The 27,952-nt window shown below is 44.7% G+C and overlaps 1 protein-coding gene across 5 annotated transcripts in view; it reads left to right on the top strand.

Annotated features, from left to right (window-relative positions):
• Spats2 (spermatogenesis associated serine rich 2) overlaps positions 1 to 27,952 on the top strand; it is an 86,076-nt gene that overhangs the window by 18,042 nt on the left and 40,082 nt on the right. For 3 of the 5 annotated variants that reach the window (XM_060388643.1, XM_021634922.2, XM_021634923.2), the window contains exons 2-3: positions 15,298 to 15,551; positions 24,861 to 24,940. In XM_060388643.1, coding sequence (XP_060244626.1) covers positions 15,527 to 15,551; positions 24,861 to 24,940 — 105 coding nt within the window. In that variant the 5' untranslated portion in view covers positions 15,298 to 15,526. Of the gene's footprint in view, positions 1 to 10,428; positions 10,452 to 15,297; positions 15,552 to 24,860; positions 24,941 to 27,952 lie in introns of those variants that run through there. The other 2 variants (XM_060388644.1, XM_060388645.1) reach the window with 2 other exon arrangements.

Raw genomic sequence — 27,952 nt, 5'->3', positions numbered from 1 at the left:
CCACAGTTGATACTGGCGTTACTTCTAAATATAGACGGGACACTGTTAGAAACCCGGAATGAACAGAACAGAGGAACAGCTGGGGCCTGAGGGACACCGTCCAAAACAGCAGCACGCTCCTCAGAGGCTCATCAGGCTCCGGGTGCTAGTGAATAACAGGAGGGCAGGGCAGGGCAGGGCAGGGCAGGGGAGGAGAGGAGAGGAGAGGGGAGGGCAGGGCAGGGCAGGGGAGGAGAGGAGAGGAGAGGGGAGGGCAGGGGAAGAGAGGTAGGACAGGGGAGGGGAGGGGAAGGTATTTTCTTTCATTGAGGTTATGTGTTCTAGGTGCTGAGCTGCACAGTCACTCAATTTTGGTGTGAGGAGAAATATCTATGTACTGTCTTTAAAGTCGCCACTCACAGTTTTCTTCTTGTAGAGCCACCGTGTTAAAGCTGGGAGTGAGAAAGAAGCCGTTCTTGTGGGCCACTTCACTTCTGTTTTAGAAGCACAGCTGCCCATATGGGTCTTGCTGCTTTCTGTGCATTCATTTGTACTGAGCTCCTGACCTTTTGGGTAGCTCATCTGGGCTCTAGTCGGTGAAGCACGCATGGTCACCGTGCCCCCCCTTTTTTTTTTTAAATGTTTTTTTGCCCCAAAGGGTTGACTGTTCTTTCTTGGTTGTTTAATTTTTTATTTTATTTTTTTATTTTTGTGGTAAAAAACAAATCCAGCTAAGTCAGGTCTGCACAGTGAGACCCTGTCTTAAACATACAGACCTACCACAATTTTTTTTTTCCAGACAGGGTTTCTCTGTGTAGCCTTGGCTGTCCTGGACTTGCTTTGTAGACAAGGCTGAACTCACAGTGACCTGCCTGCCTCTGCCTCCTAAGTGCTGGGATTAAAGGTGTGTGCCACCGTGACAGGCTCATGCCACAGAATGTTACTAGGTAATTAATTAATTAAAGCAGGGTCAGGCTAGATGATGTTTTAGCCACTTTAAATGTACGGACCACAGCATTAGGTACTTTCACATGTCTGGCTACGGTCATCTGTCTTGTGACCTTTTTTCCGAAAGGGAAGTGTCTGCCACTGTGTATTAAACAGCCATCCCTCAACACCCCACTCCCCACCCCTGCTGGGCCTCTAGCAATCGTCTCTGTATTGTTTACCTTCTATGTCTATGAGCTAAATTCTGTGTATTTCATAGATATTGAAATCATGGATTCTCTCTCTAGTGTGTGTGTGTGTGTGTGTGTGTGTGTGTATGTATGTGTATGTGTGTATGCTCATGCGCACAGGGGATTGCATTTAGGGCCACATGCACTAAACCATTGAATTCCCGGGTTCAAATAAGCCCCTTGCTTTATTCTCTAAGTAACTGAGACCAGGTGTTTGCCAAAATAACAGTGCGTCTGCTGCAGTGTTATTTTGGTTCTCCATCCTCAGTGGACATTTGGGCTGTTTTATGCCTTTGGGCTACTGTGAATAATATCTAGAGTCCTTATTTCCAGTTTTTAGTGATATTGCCGGATCAAACAAGGTGTGGTGGCCTCTGCCTGCAGTCCACAAATCTAGAACTGCGCATGAGGACTGCCTCCCTAGTTCAAGGTCAGCCTGGGCTGTAGCACTAGGCTGTCTCACAGAACAACTGCAGCAACAAAGGATTACCATATGATCGAGCAACATTTTTCTCCCTCTGAGACCTGGCTCTCTTGTAGCCCAGACAAACCTCAAACTCAACATGCATCCTAGGATGATTTTGAATTGCTGATTCTCTTGTCTCTACTGTCCACGTGCTGGGATTACAAGCATGTGCCACTATGTTTTGGCTTTTTGTTTGTTTCTGGAGCAAGATCTCACTCTGCAGCCCAAGGTGGCATGGACATTAATATCTAGTCCAGGTCATTTGTGTGTGTTTGTTTTCTTCTGTGATGGGGTCTCTGTGTGTAGCCTTTGCTGTCCTGGAACTCAGTATATAGAATAGGCTGGCCTCGGGTGGATCTCTAACCTCATGAGCACCAGGATTGATGGTGTCACCCTGTCAGTCTTCCTGGTTGTCCTTGAACTCAGGACAGCCCTTACTTTTCACTTTCACACACGCGCCCGGTGCCTGGTATTTAATGTTTCAGGAAGTTGAGTTAACTGAGTGGTAATTTTATTACCCACTCACCCACTCCATCCTATGTGTGAGGAGTGCTGCTGGCTCACTAACTGTCTACACCAGCAGGACACCTGTAGTAGAAACAATTTCAAAGGAAATGGTTTGCTCCGTTTTCCTTCCTTCAGTCAGACGTTTTCATTCACATATGCAAATGCGGACGCCATCCTCAGAGTGTTGCATCTATTTAAAACAGGGTCAGTGTTGAGCGTTTCCAGTACACTTGCTTGGTTGTACTTTTTTTTTTTTTCTTCTTCATTTAAAGAGGTTTTACCTGTATCAGTTGCTGGTTACTGTTGATCTTTTATATCTGGTTCATTCATTGAAAGTGATCTGAGGGGCTATCTGGCGTATCTTGAAGTTTTTGTTTAGTTTTTGTTTTTAGACAGCATCTTACTGTGTAGTCTATGCAGGTCTCACGTTACTGTGTAATCAGGGCTGGCCTGGAAACTTGAGACAATCCTTTTGCCTCAGCGTCCTGAGATTACTGATGTATGCTGCCGCACCCAGCTACTTCAAATATTTGTCAGAGTTAGCAGGAATGCTTGAGCAGAACAGGAAGTGAAATGGAAGTCATTTTATTCCATTTCTTTCTTTTCATGGGTAGGAGCTGTCACATAACACCAAATACAAAGGTTGAAATAGCTACAGCAAACTGTCCCTTAGGATGTTCTCACTCTTATTTTATTTTTTCTAAATGCCCCATGAAGGCTAATCACCCCTCTGTCTTGCCTATGATTATTGGGCCTCAAAGTGGCTTTAGGTTCATAGGTTGTTTGCCTGGACCTTTGTGGAAACTTAGTGAGGCCGCTCTTTCTGTGAGGGTCTGTCTGAGGCTCAGGCCGATTGCCTGAGAGTTGACTCAGTCCTGAGCTCTTTTACACATTTGAGGTTTATAAACCCTTTGTTCTTAGGTTGCCGCTTATGGAGGCCTCAACCGAGGCCAGCAGTTAGCGTCAGTGTTTGCATACGGCAGGGCAGGAGTGGGTTTTGAAGTGTGCTTCATCCACTGTTGGAAGCCCCAGGCCTTTGAGACATGCCCCAGAGTGGAGATGTAGCTCAGCTCAAAGGTGTTTTCTGCACCCAGTGACCTGTGACAAATTTGTGGTTAGGTACAAGTAGAATAGATGTTTTGGGGATTTCACCTATTGCATGAGGCTTTTTTACTGGCCCAGACCCTAAGTTAAGATTGTATTGCTGGTAAGATGGAGTTGTGTTTTGTTGTTTGTTTGCTTGTTTGTTTGTTTTGAGACAAGGTTTCTCTGTGCAGCCCTGGATGTCCTGGACTCAATTTGTAGACCAGGCTGGCCTGGAACTCACAGAGATCTGCCTGCCTCCGTCTCTGTGTGCTGGGAGTACAGGCGTGCATCACCATGCCTGGCTGAGATGGAGTTTTTTGACATTACTCAATTAGCAGAATGACATGGTTATTGGCAGTGGAGGGCATGTATGTGTGTTCGTTCTTTAGGTAGCCTGAAGAATGGTGGGACTGAGGAGGAGGGTAAGGATAAGACCACTGTATGATGAATTTGAATGAAGACATAGATATATATGAAAGAGCATTTTGAACTTGAAGACACTGCTGCTATCGTTCCTTTCAGTGTAGGTGGTGAAAGCATGAGTTTGTAAAACTGCAGTATCTCCTGTGCTGACTACATGGATCTGTTTGGTGGTGATTGGCTTGCTGCTGTTTTGAGGCTACCCTTAACCGGAGAGTGATACTTTTCCTTGCATTATCCACTTGGTCCATGATTATAGCTTGTCGATGCGGTTAGCACACAGCTGGCTCTTGCTGGCCTGCTGGTACTTAGGTTCTAAGTATGCGTTAGTGTGTGGCAGCAGTTGCTTTTCTGCTTATTGTGTTTGGTTACCTCTGTAGGCCCACCTGCATGTTCTGAACAAACTCTCTATGCAACGGTCTCATCGTGAGCGTCTCTATTACACGTACATGTTAATCAATTAAGTGTAATTTTGTGACAGGATCTTACTGTTCAGTCCCCGTTGGCCTGAAACCCACAGACCAGGTTGGCTTTGAACTCACAAAGATCCACCTGCCACTGTAGGAACTGAACCCAGGTCCTTTACAAGAGCAACAAGCACTCTTAAATGCTGAGCCAGCTCTGCAGCCCCTTAAAGTTTTATATTTATTTGATTTGTGTAGGCGTTTTGCCTGCATGTGTGAATATGTGCCGTACGTAGGTGTTTTGCCTGTATGTGTGTATATGTACCATGTGTAGGTACATGCGTGCATGTATGTGTACCATGTCTGGTGCTCTCAAAGGACAGAAAAGGGTGTCAGATCCCTGGAACTGGAGTTGCAGGTGGTTGTGAGCCTTGGCGTGGGTGTTGGGAGCCTAACCTGGGATCTCTGAAAGAACAGCAAGCGCTGTTAACTGCAGAGCCATCTCTCAAGTCCCTACAGTTTTGATTGGACAATGAAACTGAGAACATAGAATTATATATTCTACTGGCCACTGTGAAATAACTAAAATATATTATAATTTTTTATCATTAATTTTCTTGGTACCTGAAATTTTTTTTTTTTTTTTTTTTTTTTTTTTTTTTTTTTGAGACAAGATCTCCCCATAGTCCTAGCTGTTCTAGAGCTCACTTTGTAGACAGGCTGGGCTTGAACTAACAGTTTTCCTCCTGCTTTAGACAGTACTGGGGTTACAGGTGTAAAGGGATGTGACTATAATGTATATTGATGTCTAACACCCAGGAGGGTATTAGAGCTCCTGGGACTGGAGTTACACAAGGCTGTGAGCAGCCGTGTAGACGCTGGGAACCAAACCTGGGTCCTCTGCAGGAACAGTCAGTGCTCTTAACTGCGGAACCATCTCTCCACACCCAGAATTACAGTCACACCTGCATTGTAAAAACTATTCTTAAAGTAAGTGTACAGTGTAATGGACTTCATCACAGCATTTTCATGCGTGTCATTTCATTTTTCTTTTCTCCTCTCCTGAGACAGAATCTCCCTATGTAACCAAGGCTACATTCACACTTCTGATCCTCCTGCCTCAGCTGCAGTAACTGCAGCTGAAATGCCTGAAATGAAAATCTATTGATGATGCTACGAGGGGCCAATACTGATGGCACAGTTCACAGTGTTTCTGTCAGAATCTCCCTCATTTTTATGGCCAAATGCTGTTATTTTAATATGGACAGCACATTTTGTTTGTCTCTCTTTGACAGTTGGTTGTCTCTGCCTTTGGCTATTATGAGAAGTGCTGCTGTGCCGGGGAGTGGTGGTGAGGTACATAAGCTCAGATAGCCACATATACATAAAAATAAAAGATAAATAAGTGATTAATAAAAAAGAAAACCATTAAGAAAAACCCCAGCAAAACAGGTGATTGTCAGGGGATTGCTGCAGGGCGCTGTGCTCCATCTTCCACTCAGTGGTTACAGCTTGTGTCTCAGCCTCATCGAGAACCGTGCACACTTCCTCCTCTTGCTGCCCTCTCCATTTCCAGCCTTTGAGTCAGCCTTTCTGCCTCAGCCTCTGGAGTACTGTGATTACAGGTTGCACCATCAGCCGCTGAGACAAGCCTTTCGTGGGGCGACACAGGAAAATGCTGGAGAAGTTACAGAGCCAGAGCGGGTGTGTGCGGCAAGGGTGTTTGCACCAATCATGGTGGACCTTCATGTAAACGGAGGACTCTGTACCAGTCTCTCCACAGTCCCTCATTTTGAAGGACTTAGTTCCACCAGTCACGGCAGAGCCCACACATGAAGAGCTGCATTTGTACCTGTCACAGGCCTTTTGCTGGCCCTCCAAGGGAGTCTCTTCTCTTCTGGTGTGGATGAAAGTAGCCGCAGGGTCATTCGGGGTCCACTGAGACCCGTGGTGGCAAGCCCGTGTCTATGCTGGTTGTCTGGAATACTTGTGGCTGGGATGGTGCCTGTTAAGCTCGGGGCAGCTGCGATTGCTGTGCAGACTCCTCCGGGCAGCCACAGAGCGGCCAGGGCTCATGAGGGCAGCCTTCCTGGCTGCCTGGTTGGTTGACCTCCACCGAAGTCTGCTGGAGGACAAGGCAAGGGTCGAAGAGCTAGAGCCAGATGCCCCTGGCTCGCAGCATCTCAGCTTATTTAAAGGAAGTCTAGCATTAAAGCATTGTCTTTACCGAAAGACGACAGTGAACTTGCCACACAATGCCCTAACAGAGTTTGACTCCGAGTCTCAGGGAGGTCATGTAGTCATCCAGTTCCAGCAGAAGTTAGACAGTTTCCCTTGGTTCTGCCCTGCTCTGAGACATTTGCTGTGAATACCACAGTCACTACATCTTTGGGAAGTCTCGGGGAAGCCCACTTTTTTGTCTATCAGTACCGTGATTGCCGAGTTTCTCTCCATCCCTACGTGATGCTGGGAGCATGGTAGCAGGCACTCTCCAGACCGAGCTCGCTGCCAGCCCTGTGTTACTGTTGCCTTTATGCTGTTAGGACGTGGCTTTATTAGCTGGTCGAAGAAGAACGAAGGCAGGAGAGCAAAGAAAGTGTTAGCGTAGGGAGAAGCTCTGCTTCTTTGTTCAGCCGTACTGTGTAGCGCAGCATAACCTCAAGGCTGATCCTCCTGTGTCAGCCCTCCGAGTGCCGGGTTATGAGAGCGCATTACTGTGCTGGCCGCAGACCTGTGCCACCTCCAGCTGATGACTACCTCCTGACAGGACTGTGACTGCTCATTTTGTTACACCATGATTTGGGCTGGAGCAGTTGTGTCAAGCAGAATATACAGAAAGCTGAACACATCAAATCTGGCTATTTCCTTATTTTGTTTCTGTTTTGTTTTATTTTGAGACAGGGTTTCTCTGTGTAACAGTGTTGGCTATCTTAGAACTAACTCTCTTTGCAGACCAGGCTGAACTCACAGATCTGCCTGCCTCTGCCTCCTGAGCACTGGTATCAAAGGTGTGCACCACCATGCCTGGCTTAATTTTTTTTTCTGGTTATTTTCTTGGACTAAGTGATCCGAATCATGTGACTCAGCATCTAGTGGTTATTACGCTTTCCCTTGACACTGTTTCTCCCTGTGTTACCCAGCTTTGCAGAACTCCTTTCACAGGCCTCTGTGCCCATTGCTGTGAGTGAATTGTGCCTGCAATGCTATTGGATTGAGTGGGTTTTATTTTATGTATGTAGGTATTTTTATTTACCTATTTATTTACTGTGCATGTGCATGGTGTGCTTGCAGAGGTCAGAGAGCAACTTTCAAGAGTTGGTTTTCTCTTTCTACCATGTGGGGTTCAGGGATCAAACTCAGGTTTTCAGGGTTTGGTAGGAAGCACAATGCCCCTTGAGCCATCTCACGCCTCGCTCCCGTTCTTTTGTTTTGTTTTTGGAGGCAGAGTCTTGCTGTGCAGCCCTGGCTGGGCTGGTACTTGCTCTGTGTCTCAGTCTGGACCCAAACTTGAGGCAGTGGTACCGTGTCATCCTCTCTAGCGCTGGGGTAGCAGGTGGCACCACCACGCACTTGTAACCCTTTTTCTTTAATGAGCATCTTTGACTTAATATTTCTTTTATCATCTGTAATAAGATGCACTACTAGAAAGTGGGGGTGGGTTCCATGAGTAGTCAGTCTGTCGAAGACCCCCTAATATAGCTGAGAAAGAGTAAATATGTAAATGAAGCCAGGCATGCTAGTACAAGTCTGTAATCCTAGCATTCAGCAGACCTAGGCAACAAGATTGAATTCCAGGCCAGGGTAGACTCCATAGCAAGATCCTGACTCCAAAAAAGGAAGAAACAACAAGATAAACCCATAGTAAAGCCATCAATCAAGAGTGTACAGCCAGGTGACTACTGTCCCAGCTGTGACCTTGTGAACACCACAGAAAGAAAACCCTTTTAGAGGAATAGGAACTGATTTTCAGTTTGTGTTTCTACTACCAAAGTCTCAAATGGAGATTTTAAATTAAAAGTTCTTTCAATGGGGCTGAAGAGGTGGCTCAACAGTTAGGAACACTGGCTGCTCTTCCAGAGAACAGTAGTCAGATCCCAGCAACCACTTGGCAGCTTATAACCATCTATAACTCCAATTTCAGGGGATCCTGTCTTTTACTTTTCTGTTACTGTGAAGAGACACCCTGACCAAGGCAACTTGTAAAAGAAAGCATTTGACTGGGGGCTTGCCTACAGTTTCAGAGGATGAGTCTGTGACTGTCATGGCAGGAAGCATGGCAGCAGGCAGGCAGGATTGGCACTGGAGCGGGGAGTTGAGAGATTGCATCTGATCCACAGGCACAAGAAAGAGACACAGCAGGCCTAGTGTGAAGACCACACACAAGTGACACACCTCCTCCAACAAGGCCACACCTCCTAACCCTTCCCCAAACAGTTCCACCAACTACAGACCAACTATTCAAATACATAAGCCTCTGGGGTCATTCTCATTCAAACCACCACAAATCCCATGCCCTCTTTTGGCCTTTGTGGGCTCCAGGCATACAAGTGATGCACAGATTAGTAGTGTCCTAGGAACTTGGAATATATACATAACAATAATACATTGCCAGCTGTGTCTGGTTTTCAGCTCTGCTTAGCTATCAAAAGGGGCTGGGAAGATGGCTCACAGGTTAAGAGCATTTACTGCTGTCTTCCATAGTACATAAGTTTGGTTCCCGGCACTCAAGTCAGACCCAGTACTCAGGTTAGACAGCTCACAACCACCTGGAACTCTAGCTTCAGGGAATGTAATGCCCTCTTCTGGCCTCTGTGGCCATGCACGCCCCACACAAATACATAAGTAGGGCTGGGGAGATGGCTCAGTGGTTAAGAGCACTTGCTGCTCTTGCAGAAGACCTGGTCCTCAGCTGGTTTCAAGCGGGAGTTCTTTCTCCCTGAGCCTCTTGAGTGCTAGCCTTACAGGCACTGCCACCCTCCCAATGCGTCTCTCTGTGTGACATCTTACGTCTGATATTATTAGGAATAGTTTAATTTTTAAATTTTTTTTTCTTTAATGTATATGAATATTTTACCTATATGTAAGTGTGTGCACCTTGGATGTGCCTGGTACCCAAAGAGGCTGGATGAGCGTGTCAGGTCCTCTGGATCCTCTGTATGGGTGCTGGGAATTGAACATGTGTTTTCTGGAGGAGCAGTCAGTGTTCTTCACTGCTGAGCCGTCTCCCCAGCCCCAGGAATGGGGTTTTTTGAGACAGGCTCAGTTAAACTCATAATCCCTCCATTCCCTGAGTGCTGGTGTTATAGGCATGCCCCATCATCCTGACCCATATCAATTTTTAATTGTTTTTTTTTTTTTTTTATAAGGAGTCTAATGTAGCTGAGGCTACTGTTGGCTTTCAGGCCTTCTGCCTCTGCCTCTTGAGTGTTAGGATATGGGCTTGTGCTACTGTGGGCCCCTGGCCATTTTTTCTATCTTTTCTTCAGTGCTGGGGATCATTTGCAATCTGGGTAAGCCTTTGCCACTGAGCTACCTCCCAGCCTCGCCTTTTTATTTAAGTTAATTTAATTTTATACATATGAACGTTTTGCTCCCATGTGCATGTATATAACTTGTGCGTACCTGGTGCACAGGGAGATCAGAAAGGGGCGTTGGTTGTGAGTCACTATGTGGGTGGGTTGAGACCCAAACCCAAGTGCTCTGCTACAGCAGCAAGTGCTTACAATTGCTGAGCCGTCCATCTTGTCCGACCCTGGCTGTCCTGGAATTCTGTAGACCAGGCTGGCCTCAAACTCCCAGAGATCCACCTGCCTCTGCCTCCCAAGTGCTGAGATCACAGGTGTGAGCCACCTTGCCTGGCTCAGACCTTGTTTTCTTTTTTTGAGCCAAGGACTCTGGTGGCTCAGGGTTGGTCTCCAGGTCCCAGATTGCAGAGGCTTGCCACGTGCTCAGCAGTTCTGGCAGGCCTGGAGTTAGTCGCCTTGGAATGTTAGAACTCTGGAACAAAGCAAAGGCGATGAGCTAGTTGTGGGGCTCACTGTGAGAGCAGTGTAGTGCTTCCTAAGTTGAAAATTTGTACAGTCAGGCCAGCCTGGCGGTGCCGTCCCGTAAATGCTGGCATTGCATCCAAGCAGGCAGCAAGACTGACAACAGCAAAACCAAACCAAAAGTAATAATCTTTTTTTTTTTTTTTTTTTTTTAAGTAGGACCTAAATATTTGCCCTGCGAGCAAGAGAAATCTCACCTCCCTTTGGATTAGAAGACTTTGATTTGCTATTAGTCCCAGAGTCCAGACTAATGTTTAAATCGGTCATGTTGCTTGGATGTAGTGGTGCATGCCTTTAGTCTCAACATTGAGGAGACAGAAAAAGGCCAGTCTCTGAGATCCAGGTCATCCATCACGTCACAGTGGTAAGCTGCCTCACACAACAACAAAGAAAACAAGCAAAGCCCCAGCCACATACGGGCTACATAGGTGGTGTTGGTTTTTTTGAAACAGGATTTTGCCTTGGATGCACAGCAGTCTTCTTGTTTCAGTCTCCAAGCGCTGGGGTTATAGGCATGCCTGCTAACCTTTTCTCTGCGTTTCATGACTACTCAGTGTAGTGATAGGAAATCTCTTCAGGAAGTTCCACAGATGGAGTCATCTGGGATGGGTCTGGAGAGATGGCTTAGTGGTGAGGAGCAGTTGCTCTTGAAAGGACCCAGGCAGCTCGCTGCCCTCTGGAATCCCAGTTCGGGGGGGGGGGGGGTCTAGCACTCTCCTCTGGTCTCTGCGCGTCCTGCATGCATATGGTGCACTCATATGCTTGCAAAACCCTCATGCACATAAAAATAGTTTTCAATATCTGTATTATTCACTCTGTAAAGAATCATCATAAAACAGGATTTATATTTTATTCCTTAAAATGTCTTACTAAATTATGATTATATTTCTCTTGGTGTTTGCTAAAGCAAACACTTGAATGTCTAGGGAAAAGTGAAGAAGGGTTAATTAAACTGCTGTTAAATAATTCAGGGTGTTTTAGTGACTTAGCAGATTAAAGCCATCCTCTTTCAAAATGTCTGGTTATGTAGTCACATGATGGAGAAAGCAATTACTTTCCTATGGGTGTGTGTTACCTTGACCTCTGATCTTTTTGCTGTTCTTTTCCAGAATACCTTTTGCCACTCTGTTGGAGCCAGTTAGTTTTTGTCTGAAGCAGTTTTAGGTTTCCTTTAGAAATTAGGCTTAATTGTAATTATAATCAGTGCATTTAAGATTTTTTAAAATTTTACATGTATAGGTGTTTTGTCTGCATGTATGTCTGGTCACCACTTGCATGCCTGGTGCCTGTAGAGGCCAGAAGAAGGCACTGGCCTCCTGGAACTGGAGTTGCAGACAATTGTGAGCCACCACAGGGGTGCTGGGAATTGTACCTGGACCTTCCAAGAGCAGCCAGTGCACTTAACTACTGAGCCATCTCTGCAGCTCCCAGAGGGCACATCTTAATTTAAGAAATTTTGTTATATGGGGAGACTGGAAATGAGAAATAGTTTAATTTTTAGACTAGCGATCCTGGGTCATTTACATTTCTTTTATATTCTTAAAAATTACGTTATCCTTCCATTACCTCATCTCTCCCCATTTACACATTATGCATTTCAAAGAAGCCAGTTAACGCTTGAAATTCTTAAAATCTCACCCTGTTCATTAGTCCATTAGGTTCATAACTACATTTTTCATTTTAATTAAACATTATATATCTGTATCTATCCCTCTCCTAGTACTGGGAATTGAATGTAGCCATGGACTTGTTGGGCACACACTGCCTGAGTTGTCCTGGAATTTTCTGTGTAGACCAGAATAGAATAGTTTGGCCTCAAACTAAGGGAGTAAAGGCACTTCCACCCTTGGCCCTTCTGTAACTTTTTATGACAAGTTTTAGACATGGTAGATTCATGTTAATACTGCCGATTAATTAATAATTTTTAAGTTAACTAGAATTTTAGAACTTGCTTGTTTTATGTGCATGGGATTCCCCTTTGTGAATTGAAAACAATAAATACAGTTGCTCTTAATTGCCCTGTCTTGTTTTTGCTTAATAGATAAATGCTAAATGCCCTGAGTCAATCACCTTTGCTTCAGGAATGCAGGACTTTATAAGTGCATGTAGTTGAGAAGGAGGTGAAGTGATCAGAACTGCTTAACTGTATTACTAAAGAATAATACTGGGCCAGGCAGGGTGGCGCATTCCTTTAATCCCACGCTTGGGAGGCAGAGGCAGGTGGTTCTCTGAGTTCGAAGCCAGCTCAGTCTGCATGTCAGGGTCCAGGCCAGCTGAGACTACAAAGACCCTGTCTAGAAACAAAAGACAGGACTGATACAGGGGAGGCCTTTTGAGTTTGGGTCCTAGCCAGCTGCGTGAAAAGGAGGGTATAGACAGCTCTCTCATAAAGTTAACTGAAATACGAGACACACAAATGCAGGGATAGGCTTCCTGTCTGGTGTGTTTGAGCTCCTTCCTGTGCTTCAGAGCTGATGCTGTTGATGACCACTAAGTCGGGGAGCTGTGTCTTTTAGTGTAAGAAGGAGGAGACTTATGGACCATACGACCTACTGTTTTCTGCGTAGAACGTCCTCTGGCTTTGAATATCAGCTAGTCCTGCCTGTTCTTACACTTTGTAAAAACATGACTATGCAAAATAGTGGTTTGACTACTATTTTGGTTTGCGTCGTGGTTTGACGCAGTGCTTGTGCGATGTGGCTGTGCTGCACGTGGCCACGCTGTGATGCACTGGTGTCCGTGAAGATGGCTCCAGGTCCAAATGCTGTGTTTGCTCACGTGCCGTAGTAAGCACTGTCATGTAAGTGAGTCATCCCCATTTAATCACCCCTAGAGTATGTGTAATACCTGAGACGGGGCGAATGCTCAGGGACTAGTGACAAAGAGAAGTGTGGACATGTACAGCTCAGCGCCAACAAAATCTTTCCCCATATTTTCATTTTATGTACATGAGTCTTTTCTCTGCATACATGCATGGACACTGTGTGTGCCTTGTGCCTGAGGAGGCCAGAATCTCCTGGAACTGGAGTTGCAGGTGGTTGAGGGCTGCTGTGTAGCTGCTGAGAACCAAACGCGGTCCTCTGTGGTAGTAGATAGTGTTCTTAATCACTAACGGGCCTCCAGCCTCTCCAGAACCTTTTGTTTGTTCTGTTTTGTTTTTTGAGGCTGGGATTTCGCTGTGTAACCCTGGCTGTCCTGGAGCACTCTCTCTGTAGACCAGGCTGGCCTGGAACTCCCAGGGCTCTGCCAAGTGCTGGGATTAAAAGCGTGCGCCACCATGCCCAGCTTAGAACCTTTTCCATAAATTTTTATTGATTCTTTGTGAATTTCTTATTATTCACACTAATCCCACTCATTTCCCAGTTCTCTCGTATCTACCTTCTGCCCTTGCAACCTCTCCCCACAAGAAAATAAAAATTAAAAATAAAACCAAACCCATCTTGGCATGGAAGCTGGACGCTGTGGTGTGTCAGTGTTTGTCACACAGTGTCCCCTCGGGCCCAAACAGCTTTACTTGCAGGGGTTCGTTGAAATGAGTCTGTTGGAGGCCTCTGGCTTCTGCTGCACCATCAGTACTGGCTCTCACTGGGACTCCTCTTGGGTATCCTGCTGGTGTCCTGGGTTGTGGGGATCCTGCAGGACTCCAGGGTTCACAGTTGGGGTACATGTACTCCAGGGGTAGATTTTGGGGTGGGTCAACTGAAAGCCCTGGGTCTGAGCTTGGGTGGTAGCTGAGCTGGTCAGCCTGCCACCTGGACCAGCCCTCTCCAGAAAAATTTTAAAATTGTATTTTATGTATGTGTATGTTTTGCCTGCATGTTTGTGTACCACACGCACGCTTGGTGCCTAGGGAGTCCAGATATTATCAGATTTGCTGGAACTGGAATTACAGATGGTTCTTGGTCGCATGTGGGTTCTGGGAACTGAACTTGGGTCCATTGGAAAAGCAGGCAGTGCTCTTAACTGCTGAGCCATCTTTCTAGCTACTCCTAACACTCAATTTTTTTTTTTTTTTCAAGATTTTTCTGTGATGCCCTGGCTATCCTGGAGCTAGCTCTGTAGACCAGGCTGGGCTTAAAGGCGTGCACCACCATGCTGGTTTACCAACTCCCTCTCCCAGTATTTTGTTTTGTTTTGTTTTGTTTTTTTCAAGAGAGGGTTTTTCTGTGTAGTCTTGGCTGTCCTGGACTTGTTTTGTAGACCAGGCTGGCCTCAAACGCACAGAGATCCACCTGCCTCTACCTCCCTGAGTGCTGGGATTACAGGTGTGCACTACTGTGCCTGGCAGAAGGCTGATTTTATACCACTTCCACCTATACTGCACAGCATAATCAAAATAAAAATGAAGGTATACTTTTAAAATGTATTAAAGTATAATTATGTCATTTCCCCCTCCAACCTCTCGTGTGTTCTGCCTCCCTCCTACCTCAAATGGCCTCTTTGATTATTATTCTTACATGTCTGTATGCAAGTAAGTATACAGATGCAATTTGCTGAGTCCATTTAGCTTTGCTTTTATGTATGTATTTTCAGGGCTGACCCCTTGGGATTGGATAACCAATTAGGGGGCTCGTCCCTGAGGAAGACTAATTCTCCCTCTCTCAGCAGCTATTAATTGCCTTTATTTCCTCATGGAAGGATGGAGCCTAAAGGGTTTTCCCTTCTCCATGCCCTGTCAAAGGGAGCTGTCACTGTTCAGGTCTTACCTGGGCAACTATATTTACAGTTGAGGATCGTGGGCAGAGCTTCCCTGTCATATCTAGACACACCAGGCTCACCTGGTCCTCTGCCTCTTTTAACAGTCTTTCCACCCAGTGTCCCACAGTGTCCCCAAGCCTTAAGTATAGGGGATGTGTTTAGATGGATCAGTTTGGGCTGGGCACTCCAGGTGAGTAGTTCTTTGCATTTTGATCAGTTGTGGCTTTCTCCGTGTGTTGCAAAAAGATGCTTTGGTGAAGGGTTGGGACTATACTTACACCTCTGTGCCATGTGGGCAGGTCAAAGTGCCAGAGATCTAGCAAGTCCCACAGAGAGGCAAAAGTATACTTTTCAACTAAGATGATCCTAAGATTAAGCTTTCTTTAGAAAATGGTGCTTTCATTAACTAAAACTAGTTTTATGGAAATTCAAAACCCACAAATGTCACTTGTGCAGTTTTTAACTAATACTCATTATTGTAATTGTATATGTGTTTGTATTTTTCCTTCTAGAATCTCCCTGGAAAAAGACATGACTGTTTGCAATGATACATCCTGACAAGAAGTTGCTACCAGAAAAGGAGAAGAAATTAACAGCTAGTGAACAGAATTTTAAACAACCAGGATTTTGTATTTATCCAACTACAGACTTCTGTTGCCCACTTTTAAATTAGCAGGAGTCCCAGAACTTGGACAAAGATATTTTCTTCTTTTTTTTCCCCTTGAGCGTGAGAAAACTGCAATGTCTAGGAAACAAAGCCAGAAGGGTAAGATTACATATGTGCACAATTGTTAAAAGAATAATTGTTGCCATCAGAGGGTGTGTGTAGCTCAGTGGTAGAGCGCTTGCCTAGCATGCACAGGGCCCTGGGTTTAATTCCCTAGCACTGTGAGGATAAGCAAAACCAAAAAGCCTGTGGCTGAGGTCAAGTCCTCCCTGGCACAAATGAGCCAGCCTGAATGGATCCCTTGGAACCGCAAGAAGTTAGAGCCAAAGCATGGTTGAGGAGCAGTTCTTCTCACTCTGTCTGCGTGTTTGGACACTGCTCCTTCAGTGACATGTTCTGGATGATTTTGCAAGTGTTGTAGTAGGTTTTAGTATATGAGTAGGTCTGGGAATAGATCTCCTTAGAAAGTGCTCTTGTACACCGATTTATCCAGTTGTAAGAAGTGAGTCAGAGAGCGAGGTGTGGCCCGAAGGGTGAGCACACGTGGGGGGGGGGTAGGAGACAGCTTCCTCTGTGCTGCTCCATGCTCCTAGGGAAAGGAAATGGGGTGAGAGCGAGTGCTTCCAGGCTTTGTCTCCTTCTTTAGCTTTCTCTCCGGATCGGCTACTCTGGCAAAATGGAAGATACAGGCAGGAAGTACCAAGAGAGGTTATAACGAGGGCAAGCAAAGCAAAGGCTGTAAAACCCCTTTCCAAAAGTGAGCATAGCTGCAGAAACCACAGCATGAGACAGCTGCACATGACCACTGTGCTCACTTAGAGTGTCCAGAGGGGCCTTGGCTTCTCTCCCTTGTTCGTTTTAATTTTCAATATAATGTTCTTTAATTAAAACAGTTCCATTGATTGAGGCCTTCACATATTAATTATGGTGGAAATGCTTTAACCTCACAAGAAAATAATATGCCAGAGTTACTTGTAGTTTTGAAAGCTATATTTTCACCATATAACAGATTTTCATAAAGAAAGCTTAAGCTGTAAGGAATGTTAGATTATTTTTTTTTTTTCAAAAGGGAAGCTTTTCTGTGGAATTACTTACAAACTGGAAAAAAGTTTTTTGTTTTTTTTTTTTTACTTATTATTTATACAGTATTCTGCCTGCAGGTACAGATGCACTCTAGAAGAGGGCACCTGATCTTATTATAGATGGTTATAGATGTGGTTGCTGGGAATTGAACTCAGGACCTCTGGAAGAACAGCCAGTGCTCTCAACCTCTGAGCCATCTCTCCAGCCCTGGAAAAAAGTTTTATAACTTGAGTTTATTTCCTTTTAGTCGACATGTCACATGATTTCCCTCCAATTATACTTGAAAAGTCAAGCATCTGTTCTCCTGCAGATGAGAACTGCAGACTCATCACTTAAGTCAGCTGATTTACCCTGAGTCACTTTCACTTTTTATTTATGTATATGTTTGCATGTGTGCTTGTCTGTATGTGCAGCATGTGTGCAAGTGCCCACGCAGTCCAGAAGAGCAAGTCAAGTTCCTTGAAGTTACAAGTGGTTGTGAGCCTTCATGCAGGTGCTGGGAACCAAACCTGGTTCCCGTAAGAGCAGCCAGCGCCCCTAACCACTGAGTGTCCTGCTGCTCTCCCGCATTCCTGGGGTCATTGGATACCTGCCCTCAGGAACAAGGGAGCAGAAGTGACAAACTGGGGGTTTGGTGGCCTTTGAGCACAAACGGAAAAATCTTGCAGGATCAGCCACAGGGAGGCAGATGAGCTTTTTCTGGGGTGAAGGAGGGTTATGTAGAGCTTTCGGAAGTGGTGGGGCTGTCCCGGGTGGGTGAAGGTCATCGGCTGAGGGGCCAAGGTACTAACACACCTTGTTACCGTGGAGAGCCGTTCTAGGAATCCCGGGTGCTTGCTAGGATTTGGACCTGTAATATCCCTGAGGACTACTGACATTCCTCAGGTAGAGGGTGTGGGTATTTGGGCTCCCCAGATCAGGCAGAGAAGAGGGAGCCCCGATTGACAAAGGGAGTCCTCCATTGCGATGAGCTCAGGGCTTTCTGGTCACGAAGGACTGCAACCTTAGCTGGGGGGCCCAACACTGTCTGTCCAGCCCTAAGATACAGGGCTTTAAAAGATTATTTCTTTTAGTTTTTCCCAGAAATTACTTCCTCCTTCCCTTTCCTCTCAGCCTCCGATGTAGCCCTCTTTGCTCTCTTTCAAACTCGTGGCCTCTTTTTTCGATATAAGTGTTTTCATTTATTGAGTCTGTCATAACACATTGTAGTGGTACTGTTTAGACCAAACTAGAAATCATATCAAGTGGCATTTTGTCTGTCTAAATTTCCCATCTCTGATTTGCCCCCTTTCCAAGCACGATTCTCCGTTATTTATACATTTTGAGAGTTTGTGTGTTTGCTTGTTTGATGTGTATGTGTGTACACAGGACAGAGGACATCCTCAGGCTTGTTCCTTCTTAAGTACTGTCCTCCTCGTTGTTGGGGCAAGGTCTTCAGTGCCCTGTGGCTTGTCAGTGAGGCTGGCCGGCCAGCAAACTCCAGTGAACCACCTGTCCCTTCCTCCCTAGTGCTGGACTTGCAGGCACATGCCACCAAGCTCAGCTTCGGTCTTGGACATTAAATCAGGGTTCTTATGCTTGTATAGCAAGTACCTTACGAATGAGCCATCTCCTCAACTCTGTATTTTGTCTATTTTTCTATATGCCTGTTTTTCTTACCACAATACTTATTTTCTTCATTATTAAGTACCATTAGCAGAAGAGAAGGTTATCACTCAAGACACTAAAATTGTTTGACCAGTTTTGAAGCTTGAAAATATTCTAAGTATTAGCTAGAATCTCTGTGGTAGTAGCTTTCTTTTCCTTTCTTTTCTTTCTTTCTTTCCTTCCTTCCTTCCTTCCTTCCTTCCTTCCTTCTTCCTTTTTCTTTCTTTCTTTCTTTCTTTCTTTCTTTCTTTCTTTCTTTCTTTCTTTCTTTCTTTCTGTCTTTTCCTTCCTTTATTATTATTATTATTTTTTTTTTTTTTTTTTGAGACAGGGTCTCTGTGTAGCCCTGGCTGTCCTAGAACTCAGTCTCTCTGCAGACCAGGCTGGCTTCAAACTCAGAGATTGCATGCTGCTGCCTCACTAGTAGGCTTAAAGTTGGGCGCCATACCACCTGGCAACAGTAGCTTTCACACTTCTACTTGTACTGGCTCCTACATCTCCCAGTAGACAGCTGCACATAGAATTTTATAATTGTTCTCCAAGCTGGCATGAGGAAAGCAGGTCCCAGGCTCATTGATAAGGAAAGAGCTAAGGCATGCCCTTACCTGCTCTGTATTTATATCTGGCAACTTCCCGACCCATGTTCTATGAACTGCCATGTAGGTTACCTCTGCTGTGTCCCCTCATCCATCCGTACATCCTCCTGTCTTTCCATTCTCTCCTCCCTTCTGTGCTGTCCTCCTTCTCTTTCCTTCTCCTTTTCTTTCTTCTTTCCTTTTATCCTTCCCGTCCATCTTGTAATCCAGTGCCAGGGAGACTGACAGACAGATTTCCTGTGCTCGCTGTCCAGCCAGCCTCGTCTAGTTGGCAAACCACGTATCAGTGGAGACACTGGCTGAGAAACGCTCACTTTGATTGTCACGCGTTCACTTCCTGCAGTAACCTCTTCTGCAGGAGTTTTTATATTAGTTTACTTTGTGTGTGTGTGACAGGGTTCCTTTGTGTAGCCTTGGCTGTCCTGGACTTACTTTGTAGACCAGGCTGGCCTCAAACTCACTGCGATCTGCCTGCCTCTGCCTCCCTGAGTCCTGGGATTACAGGTGTGCGCCACTGTGCCCGGCTTTAGTTTGCATTTTTAAAAAGTTTGCCTATTTATTTTGTGTGTGAGAGTATCTGTGTGGAGACACGTGCATGGCAGGGCTTTGGGTGTATCTGTGTGGGAACGTGTGTGTGACCCAGCTCTGTGTGTGAGTGTGTATATGTGTGGGGACATGTGTGTGGTGCAGCTTCCACATGTTCCGGGGAGAACTTGCAGGATTTTCTCTTTCTTCCATTTAAGTCTCAGGGATGCAACTCAGGTCATGAGGCTTGGCGTCAAGACCTTTGCCTGCTTAGTTATTTACTTTTAAATTTCTGTGTAGCCCTGGCTGTCCTGGAACTCACTGTGTAGAGCAGGCTGGCCTTGAACTCACAGATCTGCCTGCCTCTGCCTCCCGAGTGCTGAGATCCCAGGCGTGCACCACCACCCTGTTTGCTTCTTTATTTTCAAAAGGGATTTGGGTAAAAGACAGAAGGTGGCTAGCAAGAGCCCCACCTCCAGACCGCCTCCTCTCTAACTTTACCTGCATGTAACTGGACCTACTTTTCTCGCCTTTCTTTGGTCATGGTAAAATGTTCATCTTACTGTTCTTCATCTTGCTTTGTGGCTGTGTGAGGAGTATCAGTGAGTTACAGCAAGAACCTGTAGGAAGTTGATGTGCCAAAACACTGTTGGGATCACGGAACCCGGAGAAGTAATGGAATGAGTAACAGCAGGAGTGCTGTACAACTGGACTCTGACCCCTTGGTCACTGCTAGCATGTTGGCGTGTTCCACCTGATCACTACGAGGACGCGGTGTGTCACTGTGGACAGGGATGGGACTGTGACTAAGGTTCTCAGTTTTTCATCAATGAAAAAATAAGCAGGCCTCAGGCCAGGCGTGTTGCTCAGTGGTGGAGCCTTTGCCTGGCGTGCAGGAACCCTGGGTTTGATGCCCAGCACTGCAGAGTATGGGACGGGTTCTCAGAGAGATCATAATCACACTTTTAGCCTCACTTTGTCCTCATCTGTATTTGTGGGAAGTGGTGCAGGCAGTCTAAACAAAAGATACAACTTCAGTAGCTCCCTAAGACTCGCTCCACACCTGAGCTGCGTCATCTGACCCTTTACTTTGCTGGAAGCATCTAGCATTGGCTGGGCTGGCCTCTTGATGAACAGAAATCTGCTAGTAAAATTCCCATCAGAACTTCAGAGAGCCTCTGTGTATTCATGATGTAAGCTCAGGTTAAGCTCTTAGGGCAAGTGCAAGGTAGTGGGAGTTATAGTAATCTCTGCTCCATAAGAGGTATTGACGGAGTCTGTTGCATGGATGATGATAATGGTGGTGATAGCGATGGTGGTGATGATGGTGATGATGGTGGTGATGGTGATGGTGGTGGTGGTGGTAGTGGTGATGATGATGGTGGTGGTGGTGATGATGGTGATTACTATTATATTTATTTTGAGACAGGGTCTCACTATGTAACTCTGGCTGGCCTCAGACTCACTGTGTGGACCAAACTTGCCTCTAACTCACGCTACTCTGCTTACCGCTGCCTCCTGAGCGCTGGGATTAAAGGCATGTGCCACCACTGGCTATTGAGTGTTTCTAGCTATACAGTTTGAGAGGCTAATACTTATCTGCGCACACATTAAGCTAGTATATTTGCGTTGCTCCGTTTCAGCTCTTTCGTGCATATGCCCGGAGGTGGGGTTGATGACTGGTAGTTGTGTTTAATCTTGAGTGGAACCGCCATTCGGTTCATAGTAGAAGTCCCTTCATTACACTAGCGACTGCCCACGGTTCCAGTTGCCCCCACCTCTCTGCCAGGGCATGTTTTCGGTGGTTTCTTTTCTTTTTTTTTTTTTTTTTTTGTTTTGTTTTGTCACCATCAGGCCCAAAACAACTTTTGCCTGATTTCTTTCCTCTCTCCTCCCCTCTTCTTCACTCTTCCCTCTCCTCCTTCCTCAGCCATCCAGGTACTGAGGTTGTAAGACAAACACCATTCCTGACTCTCTGCCTGTTTTTTATTTTGTTTTGTTTTTCAAGACAGGGTTTCTCTGTGTTGTCCTAGACTCGCTTTTGTAGACCAGGCTGGCCTCTAACTCAGAGATCTGCCTGCCTCTGCCTCCGCCTCCCCTAGTGCTGGTATTAAAGGCATGTGTCACCTCGGCCAGCTCTCCGCCTAGGTTTTGAAGCCCACAAAACAATAATTTAAACTCAGTGTTTATATGCAGGGTAGGAGGTTGGCATACGTCTTTAATCCCAGCACTCAGGAGGCAGAGGCAATTAGCTCTCTGAGTTCGAGGCCAGTCTGGTCACAGAGTGAGTTTCAGGATAGCTAGGGCTACATAGAAAAATCCTGTTTTGAAAAACCAAAAAAGAAAAAATCAAAACAAAACTCGATGTTTATGAAGATGTCAGTAGAAATTCAAGTAACATATTTTTTCTGAGCAGTCTTAACTGTGTGCTATTTGAAATGATTAAAAAAATTCCAAGCTGATTCCTGATAGACTGAAATAAGCGATAATAAGAAGGCCCAGTCAAGCATGGGTAGCTTTTACCAAAGGGGGCTGGGATTCTTCATCTTTTTTGAATCTTGCCTGAGATTAATTTAACACAATTTCTTTCTTTAAAAATGTATCTCTGAAGACTCCTAACTGGTCAGAGTGCAGAGAATAAGTGACTGTTGACTGCTCAGCCATAAATGGGATATTTATGTCACTTCCTCCAAGGCCCAGGGCATATCTGGGAGGAAGGACGCAACATGCCTGGGTCTGTGAAAGATTCCACAAAATCTACCCGAGCTTGAGCCTGTTATACTGTCTTCATGAAAGAGGGAGGGGCTCACGGGACCTCCCCGAGGTGGATGAGGGAGGACATTTTCTTGGTGGTATAGTCGATGGTTAGGTTCCCATGCTCCTATGACAACTCCAGTGAACTTTACTGGTTCATTATAAAAAGGGGCGGTGGCTGGAGAGGTGGTGACTCCTGGCTCTTGAGCATCTGGTGGGCGGTGGCTCAGTAAAGTGCTGATAGTGCAAACAGGAGGACTTGAATTCCCTCTTGAGCTCAGGATTGCCCTGTAAAGCCCAGCACTTGGGAGGTGGGGGCAGGGGACCACGCCCTAAACAACAACAGCAACAAGCATGCTCTAACCACAGCTAAAAGGAAAACGAAACTCCGACTTAGATTTTGTGTGTGTGGTGCAGATGCCCGTGTGTTCACATGGCTGTGGAGGCCAGAGGCCAGCCTTAGGGATTATTCCTCAGGAACCTGGTCCTCTAACTCTTCAGGACTTGGGGGTATGGATGAATACTGAGTTTATTGACCAGGATACACTGCGCTAGGACCTTCAGAAATAGGCCCTGTATTTCAACTATTCAGACTTTGTCAGTTTGCATTTGCTCCCTTTGTCCTCCCCTCCCCCAACCTTTCTCCTTTCCTGTCCTCTAGCTCTGAGACTGCAGGTAAGCATCACCACTTCCAGTTTGCTTTATGTATTGGTTTCTTGTTAATTGATGTGCTGGATAAACTCAAATAATGAGGAAATTACTTCTGGGATCTGAGTGCAGGACTGCCATTAGTTTTCTTTGTAGTTTGTTTTTGCTGGTGTGTTGCTAAGGGAACAGTTAACAGGCTGATAGTACTCCTTTTCTGATATTGACTATGAATTGCCATTTTGCTCTAAGTGTCACCTCCCCCCTAAGAGGTTCGTGGCTTGAGTCTCTAGTAACAGAAGCATGCCTGGTGCCTCGGCATCATCCCGCCACTCATGGTCGTTCTTTGGTGGAGCGGCATGCACTGCAGCATTCCGGTTACATCATTTGGCTGAGCTAGAGTGAGGCTGAGGCGGTTTCTAGGTGGTGGTGCTTTGGCTGTATGGGGTCCTCTTTCTAGACTGCAGCTCTTTCAGCTGATAAGGACAGTTGAGAACTACCCATGTATGCGGTCATCTAGAAGACGTAGGCGTCCACTCACCAAGTTTGTGTGAGGGGCACCTCATCCTTTTTATTAACAGAGGTTATCTAAGTGAATTCATGCATTGTTGGTAACTGGCAAGCATAGTTTCAAAAGCGACGTGGGCTCTATTTGTGTTCTCTTTCACACTTGTGGGACTCAAATCTAATCATAACATAAAACTTGGATCTTCCATAGCAACCAGGAGCTATTGAGTAGTTTCATTGCTGAATACAAACTCGATATAGGGTTGGTAATATAAACTTAAATATGTTGCTTCATCACACATCAAATGTGGGGACGTCAGTGCATGTATTCATGAGTTCATAGTCTAAGAGTATGTACAGGCAGTCTAGAAGACAGAATATTTATCATTAATTATAGATGCTTCCGTCTCTACTCACAGTGTCACAGTTACTTCTAACACTGTGGGGATTTATAAATCAAGGTGGGATAATTAAGAAAGAGATTAAGGATTATAGAATACTTTTAATGTAGTTGGCATAGTGCTGGTTTCCTCAAAACATACTTTAAAACATAAACAGTTAAAAGCACTTGGTGAAGGGGGAGTTAATATGACCTGGAGAGGACAGGAGTTCCACAAGGACCAAATATATCTGGGCACAGGGGTCTTCTATGAGACTGTTTCTCCAAACAAGGACCATGTATGGATATAACCTAGAACGTCTGCTCAGATATAGCCCTTGGTAGCTCCGTATCCAACTGGGTACCCTAATAAGGGGAACAGGGACTGTTTCTGACATGAACTCAATGGCTGGCTCTTTGACACCAACCCCCCCGAGGGAGGAGCAGCCTCGATAGGCCACATAGGAGGACTTTGCAGCCAGTCCTGAAGATATCTGATAAACCAGGGTCAGATGAAAGGGGAGGAGGTCCTCCCCAATCAGTGGACTTGGAAAGGGGCAGGGAGGAGATGAGAGAGGGTGGGATTAGGAGGGAAAGAGGGAGCGGGATACAGCAGGGATACAAGTTAACAAACTGTAACTAATATTAAAAAAATTTTTAAAAATTGGAGAAAAAAAAAAAAGCACTTGGTGCTCTCGCAAAGGTCCTGGGTTTGGTTCTAATGCCTGCATGGTGGTTCACAGCCATTCAAACCTCCAGTTGTAGGGAATCTGCCCTTCTGGCCTCTGCAGGCACCAGGCACACATGGTGTACATACATACATCCAGGCAAACACTCGTGCAAAAGAACACATCTATCTATCTATCTATCCATCCATCCACTCATTTATTTATCCACTCATTATTTATTTATTTATTTATTTGGGGGGCAAGCTCTTACTATGTAGCTCTGGCTATCCTGGAACTCACCGTATAGACTAGCTGGCTTGGAACTTACAGAGATCCACTTGCTTCTGCCTCCTAGGTGCTGGAATTAAAGGTGTGTGCCACCACACCTGGTTAAAAAAAAAAGTAAATTTTTTAAAAAATAAAATTTTATTTTATGACTAACTCAAAATATAGTTATATATGAGCTATCTGTGTGATGGAATTTCCCAAGTATAACTAAATTGTTAGTAATTATATGAGGAAAAAAGTAGCTAGTTTTGGTCTGTCTTGGGTGAATAAAATACAGATTATATCAAATTGAATATTTTCCTTTATATTCTTTCAGATTCATCAGGATTCATTTTTGATTTGCAGTCCAATACTGTACTGGCCCGGGGAGGCACTTTTGAGAACATGAAGGAGAAGGTAAGACTAATTACTATGATAACAAATTTGAACACCAGAGGAAAATTCATTTTATTTATTTATTTATTTATTTATTTATTTTTTAAGATTTACTTATTTTATTATATATACAATGTTCTGTCTGCATGTACACCTGAACACCAGAAGAGGGCACCAGATCTCATTATAGATGGTCATTAGCCACCATGTGGTTGCTGGGAATTGAACTCAGGACCTCTGGAAGAGCAAGCAGTGCTCTTAACCTCTGAGCCATCTCTCCAGCCCGGAAAATTTATTAATATAAGCAGTGACTACCACAGATGTGTTATGAAAATGGATGTAGTAGCACATTCATGCCTTTAATTCCAGCACTCAGAGGCAGAGGCAGGTAGATTTCTGTGAAACTAGCAATCTGGTCTGTAGAGCGAGTTCCAGGCCAACCAGAACTACAAAGTTGAGACCAGACTCAAAAATAGGAAGAAAGAAAAAAGAAAATGGAATCCTAGGAACAAAACAGAATGCCACTCTATAATCAAAGGATGATTGCCACAGTGGCTATGAAGAATCAGCTGGTTAAAAGGTGCAAAAATGATTTTCTTTGGACATCTCCGTATATGTTTATTCTAAATTCTTTGACGACATTCAAAAGAATGTCTTGTTAATATTACTAATATTTATATGACAGAGTGCATCTCCTTTTTTTCTTTTTTAATTTTTTGAGACAGGGTCTCTCTATGTAGCCCTGGCTGTTCTGGAACTGATTATGAAGACCAGGGCTGGCCTCAAACTCATAGAAATAGGGACTGTGTCTGCCTCCCAAGTGCTGGGATTGAAGGCGTGTGCCGCCATACCTGGCTCAGAGACAAAATTTCTAATGTGCTTTTTTTTTTATTATTATACATGATAATGGGTTAGGGTATAAAGGCTAAGAGAAAAATACATATCTAAAATTCTGTGACATTGTTGTATTTGTGTCAGCGTGAACTCATGGCTTAATAGAGAGAGTGTCTTAGCTGTATCTACTGCAAGGATTACAGGGACTAACTAGTAGCAATAAGCCAGAGAACTCCCAGATATTGATCTCCACCGTTTTCCACCAAAAGCACTCTTAGTACTTCCTTAAGAAATTAATTATACAATGTATGTGAGACAAGTAAACTTGAAAAGGAAGAAAATACAATTATCTACACAGAAAAGTCCATGAAAACAGCAAATGAGTAGGACACACAAGAGTTTATTTTTAAAAAGTTCATTGAAATTGCTTGATATAAAATAGATACATGATAAAATGTTTGGGGCTGGAGAGATAGCTCAGTTCTTTAAGTTTTTCTAGATTTATATATTTTATGTAGATGAGTGTTTGGATGCATGTGTACCGTGTATGTGCCTGACAGCCTGAGGAAGTGGGAAGAGAGCGTCATATAGAAAGAAAGCTGGGTGTGGAAGTGCACATTGTAATTTTAGCACGGGGAGGTGGAGGTAAATGGACCCCTGGAGTTGGTTGGTCAGCCCAGGACAGTCAGAGCCCGTCTCAAAGGAACGATGGATCCTTGAGAGTATCCTTTGGCCTGCACACACACGTACCATGAATATTCAGTCGTTATAAACTCCATGTTTTTGTTTATCTTATTGTATGTGGATGCATGTTTTGCCTGCATGTATGTCTGTACAGTGTGTGCATGCGGTGCCTGCAAAGTCCAGATCCCTGGAATTAGAGTTGTAGGCAGTTGTGAGCTGCCATGTGGGCGCTGGGAATTTAACCAGGGGTCTCTGGAAGAGCAACCAGTGCTCCTAACCACTAAGCCATCTCTCCAGCCCCTATAAACTGTATATTTTTAATTTAATATAAAATACAAAATATGAAATGCCTGGCATGATGACATGTGCCTGTGGTCCCAGCACGCAGAAGGCAGAGGCAGGCAGTATCCATGAGTTTGAGGAACAAGTTCCAGGCCAGCCACGGCCACATCACGAGACCCACACAAACACAGGACAATTGGGTATATCTGTTTTACAGACAGTTTGACATTATCAGTGATGCACTGGTGTAGGTCCTGTGCTGGTCAGAATTCTGAGAGGCACACAGAAGACCTGATTTTACACTGTTCTAGGCACTAAGGATTCAGCAGCGGACAAACACAAGATTAGCTCCGGAGTATTTGCTTAAGAGGAACAAGGCCCTGGGTTTTATCTCCAGCCCTGCAAAAACAAAAAACTAACAAACAAAAATGTCTGATTATCCATCAACAGGAGAATGAATAAACTAGGTGTATTGTACAGTAGGAATGTCATATACAGTATATATATATATGTATGTATATATGTATATGGTGTGTGTTAAACTGTGTAAATAATAGAAATATGTTAAGCTATATGAATAATGTGCTTATCAATATAGAGAAATGCTGTGTGACAAAACATTGAAAATAAGCATGCATGAGTAATATTTATATAATATAAAATAGTGTATTTCCAATGGAAATACACATATATCATAAAAATGCAAATATATTGAAATTAAACCAATTCTTGGTAGAAATTTCTGGAGCTGGGATTCAGTAGATGTTCATTGGACTTCATTTGCATCTGTTTTGTTTTATTAAACTGGGTTATTACTGGTTGCTCATTATGTTTTATGTGCTCAAAATAGCATAAAATAATTCAGATGATCTCTGTAAGTTATCTCTGTAGAGTTTTATACAGCTAAATGACACAAAGTAAGAATGTTTTGAATAGTGCTGTTAGGTCTAAGCTGTTGGTCTGGAGAGAGAGCTCAGAAGTTAAGAGCCTTTGCTGTACAAGCCTGAGGACTTGAGTTCAAATCCACAGAACCCACACGCAGACAGACCTGAGTACACGTGACTCCAACACTATGAGAGGCAGAGACAGGGCTGCTAGAGCCTCTTGGCTGCCAGCATCGCCCTCTGTTGAGCGAGAGACCCGAATAAAGTGGGAGTTAGAGGGTAGAACAGCCAGTGTCCTCTGGCTTCTGCAGTGTGCATGGGGGCTTGTGCTCACACACAGAGATTCACA

This window comes from Meriones unguiculatus, chromosome 8, assembly GCF_030254825.1.
Source record: "Meriones unguiculatus strain TT.TT164.6M chromosome 8, Bangor_MerUng_6.1, whole genome shotgun sequence".
Taxonomy (NCBI): Eukaryota; Metazoa; Chordata; class Mammalia; order Rodentia; family Muridae; genus Meriones; species Meriones unguiculatus.
This window is presented reverse-complemented; position numbering and strand designations above follow the sequence as displayed.